Below are 24,109 nucleotides of genomic sequence, written 5' to 3'. Positions count from 1 at the left end.
CCCGGGAATTTCCCATGAATTCAAAACTACTTCTCCCACACCAATCCCTGAGCCAGAGATTACAATGCTGGAAGTCATTCTCTTCAGCTGTTTTCCTAACTCTATATACTCACTGCATAGGGCCTCTTCCCATTTTCTGCCTTTGCCATTAGTACCAATATGCATCCCAGCAGTACCCAAAGAGGTATCCTTGTTGCTGAGGATAATGGCCATAGGGGAACCCTGCACTGATTTCCTAATCCCCTGACTTCTCTTGGTGGTCACCCATGTACTGTCTGAAGGCTGTACTCTACGTGTGACAAACTCCTCAAAAGTCTCACCTCTATCTTCAGCCTCCCAAATAATCCTGAGTACATCCAACTCCTTGACCCAGTCAGGCAGGTGCTGAAGTTAGGTGCACTTACTGCAGACGTAGACATCAGGGAAGCCGTCAGGTATCCTGAACTCCCACATCTGACAGGAGCATTCCATCCTGACTCTCTGTACTAAAAAGGAAAGGCTTACCTCTTCTGATCTGTGCCTCTGCCTGTTAGGCAAAGCCTTCCCACTCTGTCACTGGTACACTCCAACAATGGCCGCTCCACTGGACCCCACCTTCCTTTCATTTGCAGCTGAGTTAAGGCGTCTGACACCAACACTTACCGTGCCTGCACAGCCCAAAAACACTGACCGTACCCAGATCTACTCTTGTTATACTCGCCCTCCTGGCCTTCAGTACGGATCTAACACACACTAACCGCACCTGAGCCACCAAACCGTTGCTGATCACACCACTGTTGAAGGCTGAATCAGCATATAAGAAAGAGATTGAAAATCTGGTTGAATGGTGCTCAATGGCAGCAAGACCAAGGAGCTCATTATTGGCTTCAGGAGCAGGAAACCAGATCAGAGGTGGAAAGGGTCAGCAACCTGAAATTCCTCAGTGTTACCATTTCAGCGAACACGGCCTGGGCCCTGCATGTAAGTGCAATTACAAAGAAAGCATGACTGCGCCTCTACTTCCTCAGGAGTTTGCAAAGACTTGGCATGCATCTATAACTTTGTTTAACCTATTCATGTGTAGTGGAGAGTATACTGACTGGCTGTATCTCTGCCTGGTATGAAAACACCAACGCCCTTGAATGGAAAATCCTACGAAGAGTAGTGGGTATGGCCCAGTCACCACCATTGAGCACATCGACACAGAGTATTATCACAGGAACGCAGCCCCCACCATCAGAAACCCTCACCACCCAGGCAATGCTTTCATCTCACTGCTGCCATCAGCGAGATGCTATGGGAGCCACAGGACTCACAACACTAGGTTCAGGAACAATTATTACCCCTCAAACACAAGGCTAGTGAACCAAAGGGGTTAACTATACAGCTATATAGGACCCAGGTCAGACCCCACTTGGAGTACTGTGCTCAGTTCTGGTTGCCTCAGTACAGGAAGGATGTGGAAACTATAGAAAGGTGCAGAGGAGATTTACAAGGATTGGGGAGCATGCTTTATGAGAATAGGTCGAGTGAGCTTGGCCTTTTCTCCTTAGAGCGACAGAGGATGAGAGGTGACCTGATAGAGGTGTATAAGATGATGAGAGGCATTGATCGTGTAGATAGTCAGAGGCTTTTTCCCAGGGCTGAAATGGCTAGCATGAGAGGGCATAGTTTTAAGGTGCTTGGAAGTCAGTACAGAGATGTCAAGGGTAAGCTTTTTTTACGCAGAGAGTGGTCAGTGCGTGGAATGGGCTGCCGGCGATGATGGTGGAGGCAGATACGATAGGGTCTTTTAAGAGACTCTTGGATAAGTATGCGTCGAGCTTCAAAAAATAGAGGGCTATGGGTAACCCTAGGTAATTTCTAAAATAAGTACATGTTCGGCACAACATTTTGGGCCGAAGGGCCTGTATTGTGTTGTAGGTTTTCCATGTTTCTAACTTCACTCAACTTCACTTGACCCTTTACTGAAGTATTCCCACAACCTATGGTCTCACTTTCAAGGACTCATCATCTCACATTCTCGATATTTAATGCTGATTTATTAATTATTTTTTCTTTTCGCTTTGCACATTTTGAGGTCTTTTGAACACTGGTCACCCACCTCGATAATGTGGTCACTCATTTATGCACAGCGTGGGCCGCGGTGTGATTGTGAGCGGAGAGAGTGGGCCGTGGTGTGATTGTGAGCGGGGTCCCATCCACAGCGTGGGCCGTGTCAGAGGGATCCCACCCACAGCGTGGGTTGCGGTGTGATTGTGAGCGGAGAGCGTGGGCCGCGTTGTGATTGTGAGTGGGGTCCCATCCACAGCGTGGGCTGCAGTGTGATTGTGAGCGGGGTCCCATCCAAAGCGTGGGCCGTGTCAGAGGGGTCCCACCCACAGTGTGGGCCGTGGTGTGATTGTGAGCTGGGTCCCACCAACAGCGTGGGCCGTGTCAGAGGGGTCCCACCCACAGCGTGGGCTGCGGTGTGATTGTGAGCAGGCTCCCACCCACAGCGTGGGCCGTGTCAGAGGGTCCCACCCACAGCGTGGGCCGCGGTGTGATTGTGAGTGGGGTCCCACACACAGCGTGGGCCGCGGTGTGATTGTGAGTGGGGTCCCACACACAGCGTGGGCCGCGGAGTGATTGTGAGTGGGGTCCCACACACAGCGTGGGCCGCAGTGTGAGCGGGGTCCCACCCAGAGCGTGGGCCACGGTGTGAGCGGGGTCCCACCCAGAGCGTGGGCCATGGTGTGAGCGGGGTCCCACCCAGAGCGTGGGCTGCGGTGTGAGCGGGGTCCCACCCAGAGCGTGGGCTGCGGTGTGAGCGGGGTCCCACCCATAGCGTGGTCGTGTCAGAGGGGTCTCACCCACAGGGTGGGCCGTGGTGTCGATGGTCTCAATCTCCCACTGTGGATGCAATTGTCTGAGTGTTACGTTGTTGAAGGCTGCCACATGACAGGACCATTGCTTCCTGAGGTTTTATGCTTTCCAGTGCATGGTGGAGATGCTGGTGCAAAAACATTTGCCGATGACCTTCCAGCTTCTCCTGTAAGGACTCTGCAGCCGCTCCTGATGTGAAAAGAAGAACCTGCTGTTAGCAAGGACCCTCGACACAGCATCCTCCCTGCAGGTCGGTCAAGAACCCACCTTCTTTCCAGGACCAGCCTGAGGAAGAGTAGTATCCCTCCATCTGATCCCTCAAGCCCGCCCTGGCATTGCAATCACAGCGAATCACTTCCCTCAGCATCTTCTCCCCATTCCTCCATTCAGTCACAGCCCAGAAACAGGCCTTTCAGCCCATCTAGTCCATGCCTTTTTCCATCGCCCTCCAATGCCCTACCATCCACACATTTCTCTTCAGTATTGAAATTGAGCTCACATGCACCACCTGCATGGCAGCTCATTCCATGCTCTCACAACCCTCCAAGTGAAAAAGTTCCCCTTAAACTTTTCAACTTTCACCCATAACCCATGAAGTCTGATGCGGTGCTACCCAACCTCAGTGGAAAAAGCCCGCTTGCATTTCCTCTATCTATACCCCACCATTTTGTATACGTACCTCTATCAAATCTCCCCTCAATGTTTTCTGTTCCAGGGAATAAAGTTCTAACCTATTCAATCTTCCCTTCTAACTCGGGTCCTCCAGACCCGGCAACACCCTTGTAAATTTTCTCTGTACTCTTTCAATCTTATTTACATCTTTCCTGTAGGTGGGTGACCAAATTGCACACAACACTCCAAATTAGGCCTCACCAATGTCTTATACAACTTCAACATAACATCCCATCTCCAGTACACAATACTTTGATTTATGAAGGCCAACGTGCTAAAAGCTTTCTTTATGACCCTATCTACCTGTGACACCACTTTCAACAAATTATGGACCTGTATTCTCAGAGTACTGGCTGGTCCTACCCTTAAATTCCACTTACATCCACCTGGAATATCAATCTGAAATGGGGGAGTTACAGTAATGAAGTGGCTTGAGGGATTGGTCATGGCTAAAATGAACAGCCACCTGAGCAAGGACCAGAACCCACAGCAACTCACTGCCCTTCCACAGTGAACACTATTTCACTGGCTCTCCACTCAACTTTGCATAACTGGATAACAGCAAGACATTTTTTCGACTGCTGCTTATCAAATATAGCTCTGCATTCAACACCATCATCTCATTGCTACCATCAGGGAGGAGGTACAGGAGCCTGAAGAACACACACTCAGTGATTCAAGAATAGCTTCTTTCCCTCTGTCATCAGATTCTGAATGGTCCATGAACACTACCTTTTAGTTTTGCATTATGCAGTTATTGTGTAATTTATAGGGAATTCATGTCTGCTCTGTACTGCTGCAGCAAAACAAACCCAATGAATCTCCTTCCTACACCAACTCTTTAGCCACATGTCAAACCGTATGATCTTCCTATATCTGGCATGGGTCGCAATCCTGAGATCACAACCCTGGAGGTTCTGCTCTTTGACTTAACACCTAATTGCCTAAACTCCCTATGCAGAACCTCATCACTCGTCGAACCCATGTCATTGGTAGCTACACAGACCACGACCTCTGGCTGCTCACCCTCCCACTTAAGAATGCTGAGGATCAATCCGCGATATCCCCGTTCCTGGCACCTGGGAACCAACATATCATCCGGGTATCTTGTTCTCGGCCACAGAACCTTTCTGTTCCCCTAACTGGCTGAGGAGTTGGTGCAGGGAGCAGGGTTTTAGATTTTTAGATCATTGGGATCTCTTCTGGGGAAGGTGGGACCTGTACAGATTGGATGGGTTGCACCTGAACTCGAGGGGGAGCAATATCCTTCCAGGTAGGTTTGCTAGCATGGTTCCAGAGGGTTTAAACTAATTTGCGAGGGGGACGGGACCCAGAGCGATAGAGCAGTGAAAGAAGTGCATGGAGTAAAGCCAGATCTAACACACAGAGAGGCTTTGAGGAAAGAGAAGCAGAATAAACAATGTAAAGACAGTAAGGTAGAAGGGCTGAAATGTGTGTACCTCAATGCAAGAAGCATCAGGAACAAAGGTGATGAACTGAGAGCTTGGATACATACATGGAATTATGATGTAGTGGCCATTACAGAGACTTGGCTGGCACCAGGGCAGGAATGGATTCTCAATATTCCTGGATTTCAGTGCTTTAAAAGGGATAGAGAGGGCGGAAAAAGGGGAGGAGGGGTGGCATTACTAGTCAGGGATACTATTACAGTTACAGAAAGGGTGGGTAATGTAGCAGGATCCTCTTTTGAGTCAATATGGGTGGAAGTCAGGAACAGGAAGGGAGCAGTTACTCTACTGGGGGTATTCTATAGGCCCCCTGGTAGCAGCAGAGATACAGAGGAGCAGATTGGGAGGCAGATTTTGGAAAGGTGCAAAAATAACAGGGTTGTTATCATGGGTGACTTTAACTTCCCTAATATTGATTGGCACCTGATTAGTTCCAAGGGTTTAGATGGGGCAGAATTTGTTAAGTGTGTCCAGGATGGATTCCTGTCACAGTATGTGGACAGGCCGACCAGGGGGAATGCCATACTAGATCTAGTACTAGGTAATGAACCGGGTCAGGTCACAGATCTCTCAGTGGGTGAGCATCTGGGGGACAGTGACCACCGCTCCCTGGCCTTTAGCATTATCATGGAAAAGGACAGAATCAAAGAGGACAGGAAAATTTTTAATTGGGAAAAGGCAAATTATGACGCTATAAGGCTAGAACTTGCGGATGTGAATTGGGATGATCTTTTTGCAGGGAAATGTACTTTGGACATGTGGTCGATGTTTAGAGATCTCTTGCGGGATGTAAGGGATAAATTTGTCCCGGTGACGAAGATAAAGAATGGTAGGGTGAAGGAACCATGGGTGACAAGTGAGGTGGAAAATCTAGTCAGGTGGAAGAAGGCAGCATACATGAGGTTTAGGAAGCAAGGATCAGATGGGTCTATTGAGGAATATAGGGAAGCAAGAAAGGAGCTTAAGAAGGGGCTGAGAAGAGCAAGAAGGGGGCATGAGAAGGCCTTGGCAAGTAGGGTAAAGGAAAACCCCAAGGCATTCTTCAATTATGTGAAGAAAAAAGGGATGACAAGAGTGAAGGTAGGACCGATTAGAGATAAAGGTGGGAAGATGTGCCTGGAGGCTGTGGAAGTGAGCGAGGTCCTCAGTGAATACTTCTCTTCGGTATTCACCAATGAGAGGGAACTTGATGATGATGAGGACAATATGAGTGAGGTTGATGTTCCGGAGCACGTTGATATTAAGGGAGAAGAGGTGTTGGAGTTGTTAAAATACATTAGGACAGATAAGTCCCCGGGGCCTGACGGAATATTCCCCAGGCTGCTCTACGAGGCGAGAGAAGAAATTACTGAGCCTCTGGCAAGGATCTTTATGTCCTCGTTGTCCACGGGAATGGTACCGGAGGATTGGAGGGAGGCGAATGCTGTTCCCTTGTTCAAAAAAGGGGTAGTAGGGATAGTCCGGGTAATTATAGACCAGTGAGCCTTACGTCTGTGGTGGGAAAGCTGTTGGAAAAGATTCTTAGAGATAGGACCTATAGGCATTTAGAGAATTATGGTCTGATCAGGGACAGTCAGCATGGCTTTGTGAAGGGCAGATCGTGTCCAACAAGCCTGAAAGAGTTCTTTGAGGAGGTGACCAGGCATATAGATGAGGATAGTGCAGTGGATGTGATCTATATGGATTTTAGTAAGGCATTTGACAAGGTTCCACACGGTAGGCTTATTCAGAAAGTTAGAAGGCATGGGATCCAGGGAAGTTTGGCCAGGTGGATTCAGAATTGGCTTGCCTGCAGAAGGCAGAGGGTGGTGGTGGAGGGAGTACATTCAGATTGGAGGATTGTGACTAGTGGTGTCCCACAAGGATCTGTCCTGGGACCTCTACTTTTCATGATTTTTATTAATGACCTGGATGTGGGGGTAGAAGGGTGGGTTGGCAAGTTTGCAGACGACACAAAGGTTGGTGGTGTTGTAGATAGTGTAGAGGATTGTCAAAGATTGCAGGGAGACATTGATAGGATGCAGAAGTGGGCTGAGAAGTGGCAGATGGAGTTCAACCCGGAGAAGTGTGAGGTGGTACACTTTGGAAGGACAAACTCCAAGGCAGAGTACAAAGTAAATGGCAGGATACTTGGTAGTGTGGAGGAGCAGAGGGATCTCGGGGTACATGTCCACAGATCCCTGAAAATTGCCTCACAGGTGGATAGGGTAGTTAAGAAAGCTTATGGGGTGTTCGCTTTCATAAGTCGAGGGATAGAGTTTAAGAGTCGCGATGTAATGATGCAGCTCTATAAAACTCTGGTTAGGCCACACTTGGAGTACTGTGTCCAGTTCTGGTCACCTCACTATATGAAGGATGTGGAAGCATTGGGAATGGTACAGAGGAGATTTACCAGGATGCTGCCTGGTTTTGAAAGTATGCATTATGATCAGAGACTAAGGGAGCTAGGGCTTTACTCTTTGGAGAGAAGGAGGATGAGAGGAGACATGATAGAGGTGTACAAGATAATAAGAGGAATAGATAGAGTGGATAGCCAACGCATCTTCCCCAGGGCACCACTGCTCAATACAAGAGGACATGGCTTTAAGGTAAGGGGTGGGAAGTTCAAGGGGGATATTAGAGGAAGGTTTTTTACTCAGAGAGTGGTTGGTGCGTGGAATGCACTGCCTGAGTCAGTGGTGGAGGCAGATACACTAGTGAAGTTTAAGAGACTACTAGACAGCTATATGGAGGAATCTAAGGTGGGGGCTTATATGGGAGGCAGGGTTTGAGGGTCGGCACAACATTGTGGGCCGAAGGGCCTGTACTGTGCTGTACTGTACTATTCTATGTTCTATGTTCTAACAGATCTATCACCACACCTCACCCCTTCTCTCCTGTGTCAGTGCCAGAGACCTGACCACTGTGACTTTCCTCTGCTAGGTCATTCCCTGCTCCCACCCCACAGGGGTAGTCTGCACCGGCTGTTTTAACTCCTTTCCTCCCTCTTGGTGGGGAAATTATTGTGCTCTTTTCAAAAGAGAGAACATTAGCTGTCCTCTGGTCTTCTGGCTCTTGACCTGTGTCTAACCAAGATGCAGCTGTCACTGTTAGTGTCCAGAAAGCTCCAGACTACGACCTTCCTGAACACCAGAGCAGGCAGAAAAGGGGGACTTGCCCAACACTTACCAGGGCAGGTGATGGTGACCTCAGTTGGAAGACAACTTGTAATATCCTCGTAAATCAGCTTGACCAGAACCATCTGCTCACTCTCCCCACACCAGACAGGATAGTGAAACTTCAGCAAATTGCAGGCTGCATTTCTCTGAATGGGGTTCCTTACGTAGGAGGCGTGCAGTTCCTGGAAAAGAGCACCACTGTTAGTCAGAAGTTAACCATAAACATCACAGTTCCCTCACCTGGCACCCTGTGATCTTAGCCTCATATTTAACCCATACTGGTTTTAGACCAGAAGCCAATAGGATCAGAATTAGGCCACTCAGTACATTGGGCCTGCTCCACCATTCCATCACAGCTGATTTATTGTCCCTCTCAACCCCATTCTCCTGTCTATTCCCCATAACCTCTGACACTGATTAATCAAGAATCTATCAACTTCCACTTTAAATATATCGAAGGTGGCTGCCTGTGTGTTAATTTAAACTTCTGGAGGTTTTTTTCACAGATATACTGGCATATTTCCATTCCATTCTTTTAAATCAGTTCCTGTGCCCAGAAGATTTCCAGAGACAGTGGATGCAGTTGTCCTCTTTCAGGCACATTGTATCCTTTTGGCCAGAAAGAACCAAATCAGTGAATTTGAAAGAATCAAGGACAGTGGAAGTATACAAACCAATTGTCTTTGTTCTTGCTATGTGCTTAAAAGAGATGGAGGCTTCGTTTTGTGAAGCTGCTCTGTAACCTCCATCCTGTGAACTCTTTGAGAAATGATTTTTATTCTGGGATCATCTAATTAGAGCAACTGAAAGTTGGCACAAGGAGTTTCTGCTATTGACTTGATCATTCTCAGATAAGCCGTGTGTTGTGTACAATGACAGGTTTGCCGTTATCTCGGTCTAGTGTCTAAGTGACCTGGTTTGACTGGTTTTAACCCAAGTCAGAGAACAAAGAACCATAAATTACCAGCTGTCGCTTGTGGAGATGGGCAATAAATAGATGCTTGCCTGGACCAGAGCCAATAAGGTGTTAAAGGTCAATCACATGACCCGTAGCCAATAACAGTGAAATGCAACATTTGAACTGGTAAGGAATGAATATAAAAACAGATGCTTTGAATGCAAAATAGAGATAACTCTCCGACCACCAGAGACCCCCCACCCCGGATGTGGAGTACCCCACTGACAAGTGGGAATCAGAACAGGACCACATGGCCAGCAGAGACCCTTTTACTCAATTCTTTGACTGTTCATGGAGGGTCAGGAAAACTTAATAAGTGTGCACACAGCTATTCGGTTGTGTAAATTCATGTGCTTTTCTGTTGAGACAATAAAGGAAATAGATGATATTGACAGATTCTCTCCATGCCTCTCTGATCATTATTACTAAGGGATATATCCTTGTAACAATCCCAAGAAGGAGGGCCAAATTAATTGGCTGAGACAAAGCCCATGGTAGTCTACTGCCTGGACCTGTGAATGGTCACCTTGGCCAGGCCCAGGAGCAGACTGATGAGGAATCCCTCAACTCACTCAACCACATCTCCCCACCCCTTGTCATAGAAATATAAAACAAGGAAGCTGGCCATTGGCCCTATTCTTCCGTTCGATCCAAGGTGGCTCCCTGTGCTTGACCCATATCCTACTAAACCTTCCCTATCCACTTGTCCAAATGTCTTAAATGCTGTAATTATAGCTGCTTCAATCACTTGCCAGAGTTAAATCCCATCTGCCATTGCTTTGGCCAGTTCCCCAGTGATGTAGATCCTGTTACCTTAAGAACATAGATCATTACAGCACACCATGTAAACCTACTCCATGATCAATCTAATCCCTCCCTCCCATACAGACCTCCATTTTTCTACCACCCACGTGTCCATGCCTATTTAGTAGTCTCTTAAAGCAGGGGTCCCCAACCTTTTTTGCACTGTGGACCGGTTTCTTATTGACAATATTCTTGCGGACCGGCCAACCCAGGCGGGCGGGGGGGTGGTGGTGGGGTGGTAGGGTTGCCAATGTACAAGAGTAGCAGTCAAATATGTTGTGTTTACCCCGAGAAAGACTACAATGACCAAGAAGCCTTGCGCGGGAACCAGTGCGCATGCATGTACGTGCCGATTTTTCTTCTACAAATCATTTTTGGCAATTCTGTTCAGTGAAACTACACTGTACATACATTATTTCTACTTTATATATGCTGTGTATTTATCATATCATTCCTGCTTTTACTATATGTTAGTGCTATTTTAGGTTTTATGTATTATTTGGTATGATTTGGTAGGTTATTTTTTGGGTCTGGGAACACTCAAAAATTTTCCCATATAAATTAACGGTAATTGCTTCTTTGCTTTACGCCATTTCAGCATGAAAGGTTTCATAGGAACGCTCTACTTTAGCAGGGGAAATACGGGACAAGGGCGGTCCCGTACGGGACAAACCAATTTAGCCCAATATACGGAATGTCCTGGCTAATGTGGGACAGTTGGCAACCCGGGGCGGGGGGGGAGGGGGGTGTTAATCACAACCAGAATATAGGTGGTAAGTCAACTATAAGTCACTTGTAAGTGGCTAATACACTCAATTTCGTTTCTAAGAGGGTTTATCTAACGAAATTAATATTGAACACACAGCGCATATTTTCCTCGCATGAATATAGTGATAAGACACTTATAAGTCAATAGCATCATAACATTTTAAGTAACGTTTGGATATTAAACACACAGCACATATTTTCCTCATATGAACACATGAAATCATTGCAACACACCAATATCGCTGAATCAGTGGGAGCCCTGGGCTTGTTTCCCTGCAACAAGACGGTCCCATCGAGGGGTGATGGGAGACAGCGATACTCGAAGGGCGTTCCTTATGTCCAGTCTATTCTGCAGTTTAGTTTTCGTTGCATTCATTGCAGAAAACCCGCTTTGCAAAGATATGTTAGAAATGGAAGCAACGTTCTCAGTGCTTTCATGGCTATCTCGGGATATTTAGCCTTGACTTTGATCCGGAATGCCGGCAGAGATGTTATGTCAAACATATTTTTCAGCCTGCCGTCATTTGCAAGCTCGAGGAGTTGATCTTCTTCCCGCGCTGACATGGATGGCACGTGCGTAATGACCTCGCGTGTGTTCAAGTTCAACAATGCGTGTAACAGGGAATGAGGAAAGGTGCAGCTGACTCATATCATTTCATATCGCCAAATCTTATCGTTTCCTCACGGCCCGGTAGCGCATGCCTTGTGGCCCAGTGGTTGGGGACCACTGTCTTAAATGCTTCTAAAGATTTTGTCTCTGCCACCATTCTTGGCAGGGCTTTCCAGGACCCTCCACTCCCTGTGTAAAGAATGTTTCTCTGACATCCCCCTCTATACTTTCCTCCAATCAACTTAAAAATATGTCCCTTGTATTAGCCAATTCCACCCTGGGAAAATAGTGCTGGCTATTCACTCGATCTTTGCCTCTCATCATAAACACCTCTGAATCACCCCTCATCCTGCACTCCAGAGAGGAAAGGCCTAATCTTCTATCTTCATAAGACATGCAAACCTTCCTCACTGTCATCCACAAACTTACTAATCACATTCCATCCAAATATTGTAGATATGGATGGCAAGTAACAGTGGACCCAGTACTGATTTATGTAGCTTAAGACTGATCCACTCACACAATGGCACTCCCTGAACAACAAACACGAACTGCTGGAGGAACTCAGCAGCTCAGACAGCATCTATGGAAATTAATTACCAGTTGACGTTTTGGACTGAGATCTTTCAACAGGACTGAAAAGGAAGAAAGATGCCAGAAAAAGAAGATCTGGGATGGGCCAGGTGATAAGTGAAGACAGGGGGTGGGGTGAAGTCAGAAGCCAGAAGATGATAGGTGGGAAGAGAAAGGCTGGAGAAGGAGGAATGATAGGAGAGTAGACCATGGGAGAAAGGGAAGGAGAAGGGACACTGGGAGTGCTGGTGACAGGCAGGTAAGAAGATGGGTAACCAAACTGTTAATTTTCACAATCCACTTCTTTGTTCATTTTTTCCAGTTTAATTTGTGGAACGCCATCGGCTCAAACTGCTATGCTGCCAAAACTGATTAACAAAAACCTTCAACCAGCAAAATGTAAATATTTGAGATTTGTATCTCGGGCGTTTAAGTTGCCCAGTGCTTTTTTTGTTTTTAATGCTTAGCTTGACCTGTGTCATCTTTAGCCTATATGTTATATTAAAGGTAGTATTAAAGGTATTAAAGGTAGTTAAGGAGGGGAGCCACCGTAGATTAGATTGAAAGTTGGGCTGTATGGGGAAGACCTTGGAAGTTTTTTGTTGGGTACTGCCTGCGATCATCCTCAATTGGGGAGGTAGATCCAGGTTTCAGAGGTTAATTGGGTTTTTTTGTTGTTTGTGTAAAGGGGTGGGGGGGCGTGTTTTGGGGCGTTACCATGGCAGTTTATTCTTTTGTGTGTTACGGATTGATCAGACTTTCTTTTCATTGTGCGTTATTGTGTGCAATTTATGCCCTCGCACTGTTTTGGATTGTAGGCCCTGTGTGTCTTTTGATATGGTTAACTTGAGTGCTGCTGGTGGAGGCCACCCTGTGAGGTTTATTTCTTGGAATATAAAGGGGCTCGATGGTCCGGTTAAAAGAGCTAAAGTTTTCTCTCATCTGAAACAAGTAAAAGCAGATATACTATTTCTACAAGAGACACATTTAAGAGTGGAAGACCATAATAGACTTCGTAAAGCATGGATTAGTCAGGTTTTTCATTCCAGATTTAATAGTAGGTCCAGGGAGGTGGCAATATTAATCACCAAAAGAATGCATTTCACACCATCTGATGTAATCAGTGACCCTAATGGTCGTTTCATTATAGTCTCTGGCTCTCTCTTTCAGATGCCTGTTATTTTGGTAAATGTTTATGCTCCTAATTGGGACGATGTCCAATTTGCAAATAAGGTTTTGTCATTAATACCTAACCTGAATACACATAAGCTAATCTTTTCCGGAGATTTGAACTGTGCTATTGACCCACTGCTTGATAGGTCTTGCCCTAGGGGAACATTTTCTGGTATGGCAAAGGTCTTCTCGATGTTTATGCAACAAAATGGTTATATGGATCCTTGGAGATTCTTGAATCCATCAGTTAGGTAATTCTCTTTCTTTTCTCATGTTCACCACTCCTATTCCAGGCTAGACTATTTCTTTATAGATAACTCCTTGATACCAATGATTAGACAAATTGAATACACTGCTATAGTATACTGCGTCCGGTAACACTTCACCTGTGAGTCGACTGGGGTGATATACTGCGTCCGGTGCTCCCTATGTGGCCTTTTATATATTGGCGAGACCCGACGCAGACTGGGAGACCGCTTTGCTGAACATCTACACTCTGTCCGCCAGAGAAAGCAGGATCTCCCAGTGGCCACACATTTTAATTCCACATCCCATTCCCATTCTGACATGTCTATCCACGGCCTCCTCTACCGTAAAGATGAAGCCACACTCAGGTTGGAGGAACAACACCTTATATTCCGTCTGGGTAGCCTCCAACCTGATGGCATGAACATCGACTTCTCTAACTTCTGCTAAGACCCCACCTCCCCCTCGTACCCCATCTGTTACTTATTTTTATGCACACATTCTTTCTCTCACTCTCCTTTTTCTCCCTCTGAATATACCTCTTGCCCATCCTCTGGGTCCCCCCCCCCGCTTGTCTTTCTTCCCGGACCTCCTGTCCCATGATCCTCTTGTATCCCCTTTTGCCTATCACCTGTCCAGCTCTTGGCTCTATCCCTCCCCCTCCTGTCTTCTCCTATCATTTTGGATCTCCCCCTCCAACTTTCAAATCCCTTACTCACTCTTCCTTCAGTTAGTCCTGATGAAGGGTCTCGGCCTGAAACGTCGACTGCACCTCTTCCTACAGTTGCTGCCTGGCCTGCTGCATTCACCAGCAACTTTGATGTGTGTTGCTATGTTTTCCTTTAAACGTTAGAGAACGGCCTCCGTGGAGACTTAACCCCCTTTTGCTTTCTAATAAGAAATTTTGTAGTTATATATCGGCTAACATTGACACATTCTTCGAGACTAACAAAACTGAGTCGGTATCGTACTCTTTACTTTGGGAAACTTTAAAAGCTTACTTGAGGGGTCAAATAATATCTTATACTTCACATGCCAATAAAGAGTGTAGGAAGGAAATGCAAGTGTTATTGCAATCTATTTGGGATCTGGATAGAAAATACTCTGAGGCACCCACTGTGGAATTATATAAAAGCCAGGCTGATTTACAAGCAAAGTTTAATCTTCTATCTACAAACCTATCTGAACAATTAATTCTTAAGACACATGGCCTCTATTACGAATATGGTGACAAGGCGAGCCGGCTTATGGCTCATCAGTTGAAACATCAAGCTGCATCACGACTTATTCCCCAGATAAGAGACACGCACCAGAACTTGACAAGCAATCCAAAAGAGATTAATAACATCTTTGCAGCTTTTTATTCCTCTCTGTATGCCTCAGAGATCCCCTCAGATAAAACAAATATGGAACGTTTTTTAGATAATTTGGAAATACCAACTCTTGAACCAGAGGAGATGGAGAACCTAGATCGGGCTCTTGGGCAGGAAGAAATTAATAATGCCATTATGGCTATGCAGAGTGGTAAGTCCCTAGGTCCTGATGGTTATCCAATAGAATTTTATAAGAAATTTAAGGATAAGCTCATACCGGTCCTTCTAGAAGTGTTTCAGAAATCTTTGGAGAACGACTCCTTACCCCCTTCTCTTTCACAGGCAGCTATTTCACTACTTAAAAAGGACAAGGACCCGACTCAATGTGGATCATATCGCCCCATCTCACTTCTGAATGTAGGTGTGAAAATTTTGGCTAAAGTGCTTGCATGTGGTTTAGAACGTCCCCTTCCCAAGATAATTTCAGAAGATCAAACAGGTTTTATTAAAAATCGCTATTCTTTTTTTAATAAAAAAAGAGGGGTAACTGCCGAGCCCCGCAAAACACTTTTTTAAATTCTCCCCGACGTATGCAAAGCTTTTTCTCTCTCTTCGAATTGACTGGTCCGCCACTTGGGAGTGCTTGTGCATGGACCACAACAGGTTGGTTTGAAGGTGCAGCAGGCTATCAAGGAGGAAATGTTGGCCTTTATTGCTCGAGGGATTGAATTTAAGAGCAGGGAGGTCATGCTGCTACTATACAGGGTACTGGTGAGGCCGCACCTGGAGTACTGTGTGCAGTTCTGGTCTTACTTACGTGAGGAAAGATATACTGGCTTTGGAGGCAGTGCAGAGGAGGTTCACCAGGTTGATTCAAGAGATGAGGGGGGTGCACTATGCAGAGAGATTGAGTCACCTGGGACTGTACTGTCTAGAATTCAGAAGAATGAGAGGAGATCTTATAGAAACATTTAAAATTAAGAAAGGGATAGAAAAGATAGAGGCAGGAAAGTTATTTCCACTGGTAGGTGAGACAAGAACTGGGGACATAGCCTCAAGATTCGGGAGAGTAGATTTAGGACGGAGATGAGGAGGAACTGCTTTTCCCAGAGAGTGATGAATCTGTGGAATTCTCTGCCCAGTGACGCAGTGGAGGCTGCCTCAGTAAATATATTTAAGACAAGACTCAATAGATTTTTGCACAGTAGGGGAATAAGGGTTATGGGGGCAGGAAGGTAAAGATGAGGCCATGGCCAGATGACATACTCCTGCTCCTATTTCTTATGTCTCTGGCACTGAGTCTGGGTCTGTGACTCATAAAGGAAGAAGGGAGAAGACAGCTGTGATTGAATTCAATTGACTTTATTGGTTACATCCTTCACATAGAAACATAGAAAACCTACAGCACAATACAGGCCTTTCGGCCCACAAAGTTGTGCCGAACATGTCCCTAACTTAGAAACTACTAGGGTTACCCACAGCCCTCTAATTTCTAAGCTCCACGTACCTATCCAAAAGTCTCTTAAAAGACCCTATTGTATCCGCCTCCACCACCATTGCCGGCAGTCCATTCCACGCACTCACCACTCTCTGCATAAAAAACTTACCCCTGACATCTCCTCTGTACCTACTCCCAAGCACCCTAAACCTGTGTCCTCTTGTGGCAGCCATTTCAGCCCTGGGAAAAAGCCTCTGACTATCCACACGATCAATGCCTCTCATCATCTTCTACACCTCTGTCAGGTCACCTCTCATTCTCTGTCGCTCCAAGGAGAAAAGGCCGAGTTCACTCAACCTATTCTCATAAGGCATGTTCCCCAATCCAGGCAACATCCATGTAAATCTCCTCTGCACCCTTTCTATGGTTTCCACATCCTTCCTGTAGTGAGGCGACCAGAACTGAACACAATACTCCAAGTGGGGTCTGACCAGGGTCCTATATAGCTGCAACATTACCTCTCGGCTCCTAAATTCAGTTCCGCGATTGATCAAGGCCAATACACCGTATGCCTTCTTAACCACAGAGTCAATCTGCACAGCTGCTTTGAGCGTCCTATGATCCCTCTGATCCTCCACACTGCCAAGAGTCTTACCATTAATACTATATTCTGCCATCATATTTGACCTATCAAAATGAACCACTTCACACTTATCTGGGTTGAACTCCATCTATAACCATATTAACAATTACAGCACAGAAACAGCCCATCTCGGCCCTTCTAGTCCCTGCCGAACTCTTACTCTCACCTAGTCCCACCGACCTGCACTCAACCCATAACCCTCCATTCCTTTCCTGTCCATATATCTATCCAATTTAACTTTAAATGACAACATCAAACCTGCCTCAACTACTTCTGCTGGACGCTCATTCCACACAGCTACCACTCTCTGAGTAAAGAAGTTCCCCCTCATGTTACCCCTAAAAGTTTGCCCTTTAACTCTCAACTCCTGTCCTCTTATTTGAATCTCCCCCACTCTCAATGGAAAAAGCCTATCCACGTCACCTCTATCTATCCCCCTCATAATTTTAAATACCTCTATCAATTCTCCCCTCAACCTTCTACGTTCCAAAGAATAAAGATCTAACTTGTTCAACCTTTGTCTGTAACTTAGGTGATGAAACCCAGGTAACATTCTAGTAAATCTCCTCTGTACTCTCTCTATTTCGTTGACATCTTTCCTATAATTCAGTGACCAAAACTGCACACAATACTCCAAATTTGGCCTCACCAATGCCTTGTACAATTTCAACATTACATCCGAACTCCTATACTCAATGCTCTGATTTATAAAGGCCAGCATACCAAAAGCTTTCTTCACCACCCTATCCACATGAGATTCCACCTTCAGGGAACTATGCACCATTATTCCTAGATCCCTCTGTTCTACTGCATTCTTCAATGCCCTACCATTTACTATGTATGTCCTATTTTGATTAGTCCTGCCAAAATGTAGCACCTCGTATTTATCAGCATTAAACTCCATCTGCCATCTTTCAGCCCACTCTTCTAACTGGCCTAAACCTCTCTGCAAGCTTTGAAAACCTACTTCATTATCCACAACTCCACCTATCTTAGTATCATCTGCATACTTACTCATCCAATTTACCACCCCATCATCCAGATCATTAATATATATGACAAACAGCATTGGACCCAGTACAGATCCCTGAGGCACACTAGTCACCGGCCTCCAATCTGACAAACAATTATCCACCAAAGATCCACCAAATCTGCCACTTCTCAGCCCAGTTTTGCATCCTATCAATGTCCCGCTGTAACCTATGACAGCCATCCACACTATCCACAACACCCCCAACCTTTGTGTCATCAGCAAACTTACTACCCATCCCTTCACTTCCTCATCCAGGTCATTTATAAAATTCACGAAGAGTAGGGGTCCCAGAACAGGTCCCTGAGGCACATCACTGGTCACCGATCTCCATGCAGAATATGACCCGTCTACAACCACTCTTTGCCTTCTGTGGGCAAGCCAGTTCTGGATCCACAAAGCAATTTCCCCTTGGATCCCATGCTTCCTTACTTTCTTAATAAGCCTTGCATGGGGTACCTTATCAAATGCCATGCTGAAATCCATATACACAACATCTACTGCTCTACCTTCATCAATCTGTTAAGTCACATCCTCAAAAAATTCAATCAGGCTCGTAAGGCATGACTTGCCCTTGACAAAGCCATGCTGAATATTCCTAATCATATTATACCTCTCCAAATGTTCATAAATCCTACCTCTCAGGATCTTCTCCATCAACTGAGGTAAGACTCACTGGGCTATCTCTACTCCCTTTCTTGAAAAAGGGAACAACATCCGTAACCCTCTAATCCTCTGGAACCTCTCCCGTCATCATTGATGATGCAAAGATCATTGCCAGAGGCTCAGCAATCTCCTCCGTCGCCTCCCACAGTAGCCTGGGGTACATCTCATCCAGTTCCCATACCAGGTGGTGATGCAGCCAGTCAGGATACTCTCAATTGTGCCCCTGTAGAAAATTCTTAGGATTTGGGGGCCCATACCAAACTTCCTCAACTGTCTGAAGTGAAAGAGGCACTGTTGTGCCTTTTTCACCGCACAGCTGGTGTGTACAGACCACTTGAGGTCCTCAGTGATGTGGATGCTAAGAAACTTGAAGCTGTTTACCTTCTCAACCCCAGATCTATTGACAGTGCATTCGTTGGTTAGGGAAACAGAAAGGAGGTTCTGGGGATGAGAATGCGATTCCTGGATGGTATGTTGCCTCCTGGGTGTCAGGATCCGAAATATCTCAGACTGAGTCTTTAGGATTCTTAAGTGAGAGGGTGAACAACCAGAAATCGTGGTCCACGTAGGTACCAATGACATGGCAGGATGAGCGCGAGGATCTGTGTAAGGAGAATAGGGAGTTAGGTGCCAAGTTAAAGGACAGCACCTGCAAGGTTGTGATTTCAGGATTTCTACCCGTGCCACATGCCACTGAGGTGAGAACTAGGAAGATTATACAGTTTAACACATGGCTCAGTAGTTGGTGTAGGAAGGAGGCCATAAGATTTTTGGATCATTGAGCTCTCTTCCAGGGAAGGTGGGACCTGTAACGAAGAGAAGGTTTGCACCTGAACTGTACGATATTTGGAGCAAGCTGTTGGCCGTGCGTAGGGACAGCAGAGACCGATACAGTTTGGAACCAACGGTACTGCAGGAGTTGCCAGTCAGTGTTGAACTCAATGTAAGACTGCCTGAGGGACCCCAGCTCTGGATCTTTCCTTGGGGTTTACTCCCAAAGCCTCCCCCAAGGCTGCAGAGGTTTGAGGTCAGTCTTCCTTCTCCTCGATGAGCTGCCACCCACGGCTGATGAAATGGCTAGCTTTAAGGCGCCGGTAACCCACCTTTGCCCCGTCTCCTGTCAGTAGAAACGGTTCTGCCAGACTTTAGTAGCTAAGCCACACATGAAGGCCAGGAATTGGACTTGGTTGTCAAAGACCATTTGAGACGCACAACATTTAATAAGTAATGGGACCTTGTCCCCACCAAACACCACCCCCCGTTCCCTACTGACTGTGACAACCTTAAGAAACCATCATATTGAAAATCTCCTCTCTGCAGGGAGTTGACATCCCAAGGGTGGGAGCGTCCACCTTCCTCCCTCATCAGGCCAAACATCTCAGACATACCTGTAGCTGTTCGAGCTGGTACCTCCTACCCACGTAGGCATTGAGGGCTTTGTGCAGTGCATCAAGGAAGCGTGCCAGGTCTTCCTGTAGAAAGGTGCGAGCCATTTGCTCCACAGGGATGAAGGCAGGTACGTTGTGGCGGATGACCCTGCGAGGATGCTGTAGCTGAATGTCCAGGTAATAGGATTCCAAGTAGGTGCTCTCGTAGGCCGTGCTGATGCCGAAGGTGAACATGCTGGAGCCCGTCGGCTCAGCACTGACCCCTACACCAGGACAACAAATTAACCAGTTAGTAAACAGCTCCACTTTCCTCCACGTCCCGTCCCAAGGCTGCCTCTGCAGCCCCCACACTCATCGTACTAAAGTCCATCAGCTCCGCACTGACCCCTAAACTGGGACAACAGATCAATTAATGCATTGGTCTGACCACACCTGGAGTATTGTGAGCAGTTTTGGGCCCCTTATCTAAGAAAAGACGTCCTGGCATCGGAGGAGGTTCATGATCCCAGGAATGAAAGGGTTATCATACAAGGACTGTTTGATGGCTCTGGGCCTGTACTCACTGGAATTCAGAAGAATGAGGGGTAACTCAGTGAAAGCTATTAAACATTGAAAAGCTTAGACAGAGTGGAAGTGGAGAAGATATGGGGGAGCTAAGGACCAGAGGACACAGCCTCAGAATGGAGGGATCTCCATTTAGAACAGAGATGAATGTCTTTAGAATTCATTGCCACAGACGGCCCTGGAGGCCAAGTCATTGAGTATACTTAAAGCAGAGGTGGTCTTGATTTGTACAGATGTCAAAGGTTACAGGGCGAAAGGAGCTGAGAGGGTTAATAAATCAACCATGATGGAATGGTGGAGCAGACTCGATGGGCCATAAGCTCCTATGTCTTACGGTCTTCTGATCATACACAGCAAACAGCTTCACTCTCCTCCCTCCCACTCACCCCCTGCCCTCTGCCTCAGTAGCACCAGTCTGACAGGTGTCACTCATCAAAGTTGCTGGTGAACGCAGCAGGCCAGGCAGCATCTCTAGGAAGAGGTACAGTCAACGTTTCAGGCCGAGACCCTTCGTCAGGACTAACTGAAGGAAGAGCTAGTAAGAGATTTGAAAGTGGGAGGGGGAGGGGGAGATCCAAAATGATAGGAGAAGACAGGAGGGGGAGGGATGGAGCCAAGAGCTGGACAGGTGATAGGCAAAAGGGATATGAGAGGATCATGGGACAGAGCGTAGGTGTTCAGCAAAACGATCTCCCAGTCTGCGTTGGGTCTCGCCAGTATATAGAAGGCCACATCAGGAGCACCGGACGCAGTATATCACCCCAGCTGACTCACAGGTGAAGTGTCACTTCACCTGGAAGGACTGTCTGGGGCCCTGAATGGTGGTAAGGGAGGAAGTGTAAGGGCGTGTGTAGCACTTGTTCCGCTTACAAGGATAAGTGCCAGGAGGGAGATCAGTGGGGAGGGATGGAGGGGATGAATGGACAAGGGAGTCGTGTAGGGAGTGATCCCTACGGAAAGCAGAGAGAGAGGAGGAGGGAAAGATGTCTGACAGGTGTGCTGGGTGAATTAGGCAGGCCCAAACACTGTGCTAGAATATTTGCACACTGTAACAGCACAGATACCGTGAGCCAAAGGGCCTATTCCCTTGTGGTACGGTTCTATGTGCTATTACACCATCTGAGGAAGGCACAACTCAACACTTGGACAGTCCTGACGAAGGGTCTCGGCCTGAAACGTCGACTGCGCCTCTTCCTATAGATGCTGCTTGGCCTGCTGCGTTCACCAGCAACTTTGATGTATGTTACTTGGACAGACTGCTGGTTCGGAGAGGTGCAGAGGGCTCTCGGGAGGCTGGTGCCGGGAACTCACCCGTCAGGCGGTAGGCGCGATTAAGAGCCTGGAGACTCTTCAGCTTCTCTTGCAGCGCCATTCTGGCCAGCTCCTCCTTGCAGAACTGGGGTGCCGACTGCTGTTGCGACTGAGCCAGGACCTCCTGGATGTCCTGCAGAGGAAATGAGAACTCCAGAACACTGCATTCCCCAGCATTGCCTACGAAGATGGTGGGAGACCGATTACACCATGAGATACCGCCTGGTCAACGTCAGCAGCGGCTCTTCGAATGATTTCTATGAGGCAGCTCTTGACAAGTGGAAGTGAGAGAGTTCAGGGTCAAGGTTGAAAGGCAAGTCCAGGGAACCCAGCAGTTTATTGTTTAGCAGGTTCAGAGTACTGAGAAAAGGGGAGGCCTTCAACAGTTTAGCATTCGGAGGGTGATGCCTGAAGAAAGGGAAGTTTGAGGGCAAAGAGGGGCTGCAGGTGTATCAGCAGCAGGTAAGACAGGATAATCCTGAGGTTCTTGAGAAGTGTTTTACATCGAACAGCTCAGCACAGGAACAGGCCCTTTGGGTGATTAAGAAAGCACACGCATGCTTGCCTTTATCAGTCGAGCCATTGAGTACAAAAGTCAGGAAGTTATATTCCAGCCTTATAAAACTCTAATTAGGCTTCATCTAGAATATTGCACACAGTTCTAGTCACCCCATTAGGCCAGGGTGTAGAAGAGGTTTACCAGGATACTGCCTGGTTTAGAGGACATGTACTTTAATGAGAGGTTGGACAAGCTTGCATTGTTAGGGGAGATCTGATAGAGGTTTATAAGATTATGAGAGGCATAGACAGAGAGCATCTTTTTTGATTGAAATGACTAATACCAGAAGGAATGCATTTAAGGTGAAAAGATGTCAGGGGCAAATTGTTTGTTTTTCAGAGAGTGGAGGGTGCCTGGAATGTACTGTCTGGAGTGGTAGTAAAGGCAGATACATTCGGGAATTTTTAAGAACATTTAGATAGGCACATGAATCTGAGGAAAATGGAAAGATATGGACATTATGGAGGTATAAGGTTGGCCATTTGGTTACTAATTTAATTAGCTCGCCACACAACATCGTGGGCGGTAGAGCCTGTTCCTGTGATGTGCTGTTTTATGCTCTAACATTTTCCCTTGTGGTTGGCTGATCCAAAATTTAGAGTGACCTGGAGACTGAATTCCCAATTGGCTTGACCATGAAGGGATTAGGAGAGCGGTGCAGAGGTGTTATTCAGGCCTCACCCCTGCCGACTTCGCCGTCACTCTGCTCCTCAGCAGGTCTCTCTGCACTCGGAGTTTCTGCACGGTAGCCTGCAGTTGTGCCAGACTCCCTTCGCTCCGCAGGGCCTCCTCCTGCTCCACTCCCTGCCGCTCGGCTCTCTGCTCCAGCTGCCTCAGCTGCTCCAGGACCCCTGCAACAAGGCAGCACAGCTGAGTGCTTCCAGCCAAGGCCGCAGAAACAGTCCCCTCCATCCCCCCAACAGGCTCACGTGCCCTCACCTCCCCAAATACACTCACGGCAGGCCATTCGGCCCACAACATGCTCAGCTCATCCTTCCTGCTCGCTCCCTCTCTCCTTCTTGTTTTACGGTGGTTGGCACCCAGCGTAATGGTGCATTATCGCCACCTTCTGCTCCGCAGTGTGCAATAGGCTTACATTCCAAATCCCTTCACCCACACATACCCTAACCTACACTTAATCCTCCCATCTTTGGCCATCCTAGTACCCTATTCCTGTTTATCCGTCATATCCTATAAACCCCACCCCCCCCCCGTGCCCCTTCAGAAAGCTAAAAATACCCTGACCTGAGCTCTCTCGCCCATGCCCAGCAACCCTTCTAATGTGAATTCCTGCACCCCCACCCCCCCAATTCCCTTAGATTAATTCTCATCTCTCCCTGTATCCCACACTTCCTACAGCTCAGAACTACATGTTGTACTGACAACCCAGTCTGGTGTTTCCCTGTCATTTTCATCCTTCCCCCTCCAATTTAAAATCCCTGATATGTCTGCACGGGCAAACTCCGGCAGGGACACGAACACGGACCGAGACCGTGACAATTACCCAAGCTTCCCGCCATCGCCACAGCACACTGTCCCGCGCCGCTCTCCTGGAACCGTCTCGGGGGGGGGCGCGAAGTGAGGGGCAGCGATTGGCTGAAACTGGCTCCTGGGCGGGGTTAGGGATTGGGTGATGCGGAAGGCGGGAACGGAGTCAGGGACAGGGACTGGCTGAAGCCGACCCCGGGGCGGGGGGAAGGCTTTGAGTGATGTTAACCATGAGGGCAGTTCAGGGGACGGGGATTGGGCGATGCTGAAGCCATGGGCAGTTACAGGGACTGGGTTTGGGCGAGATGGACGACGAGGGCGGTTACAGGGACGGGGAATGGGCGATGTTGACGATGTGGGCGGTTCAGGGGACGGGGATTGGGCGATACTGAAGCCGTGGGCGGTTTCAGGGACTGTGATTGGGCAATATTGAC

General features: G+C 47.2%; 2 protein-coding genes across 2 annotated transcripts in view; one reads left to right on the top strand and one right to left on the bottom strand.

Annotated features, from left to right (window-relative positions):
- Positions 1-12,222, top strand: part of adcy3a (adenylate cyclase 3a) — a 143,436-nt gene extending 131,214 nt beyond the window's left edge. Inside the window, exon 21 of the mRNA XM_063055376.1 lies at positions 12,179-12,222. Within this exon, the coding sequence (XP_062911446.1) occupies positions 12,179-12,183 (5 nt within the window). The 3' untranslated portion in view covers positions 12,184-12,222. The remainder of the gene's footprint in view (positions 1-12,178) is intronic.
- On the bottom strand, positions 13-23,996 carry cenpo (centromere protein O). Its single transcript, XM_063055378.1, has 6 exons — positions 23,692-23,996; positions 22,869-23,038; positions 21,629-21,761; positions 19,754-20,016; positions 8,154-8,325; positions 13-3,033 (listed from the first exon to the last, which is right to left on the bottom strand). Exons 1-6 carry the CDS (start codon positions 23,705-23,707, stop codon positions 2,861-2,863), a joined length of 927 nt encoding a protein of 308 aa, XP_062911448.1. The 5' UTR covers positions 23,708-23,996; the 3' UTR covers positions 13-2,860.
- Between the last annotated feature and the right edge of the window lie 113 nt (positions 23,997-24,109).

This window comes from Mobula hypostoma, chromosome 8 (genome assembly GCF_963921235.1).
Source record: "Mobula hypostoma chromosome 8, sMobHyp1.1, whole genome shotgun sequence".
Classification (NCBI taxonomy): Eukaryota; Metazoa; Chordata; class Chondrichthyes; order Myliobatiformes; family Myliobatidae; genus Mobula; species Mobula hypostoma.
The sequence above is the reverse complement of the archived record's forward strand: the minus strand, read 5'-3'. Positions and strand labels throughout refer to the sequence as shown.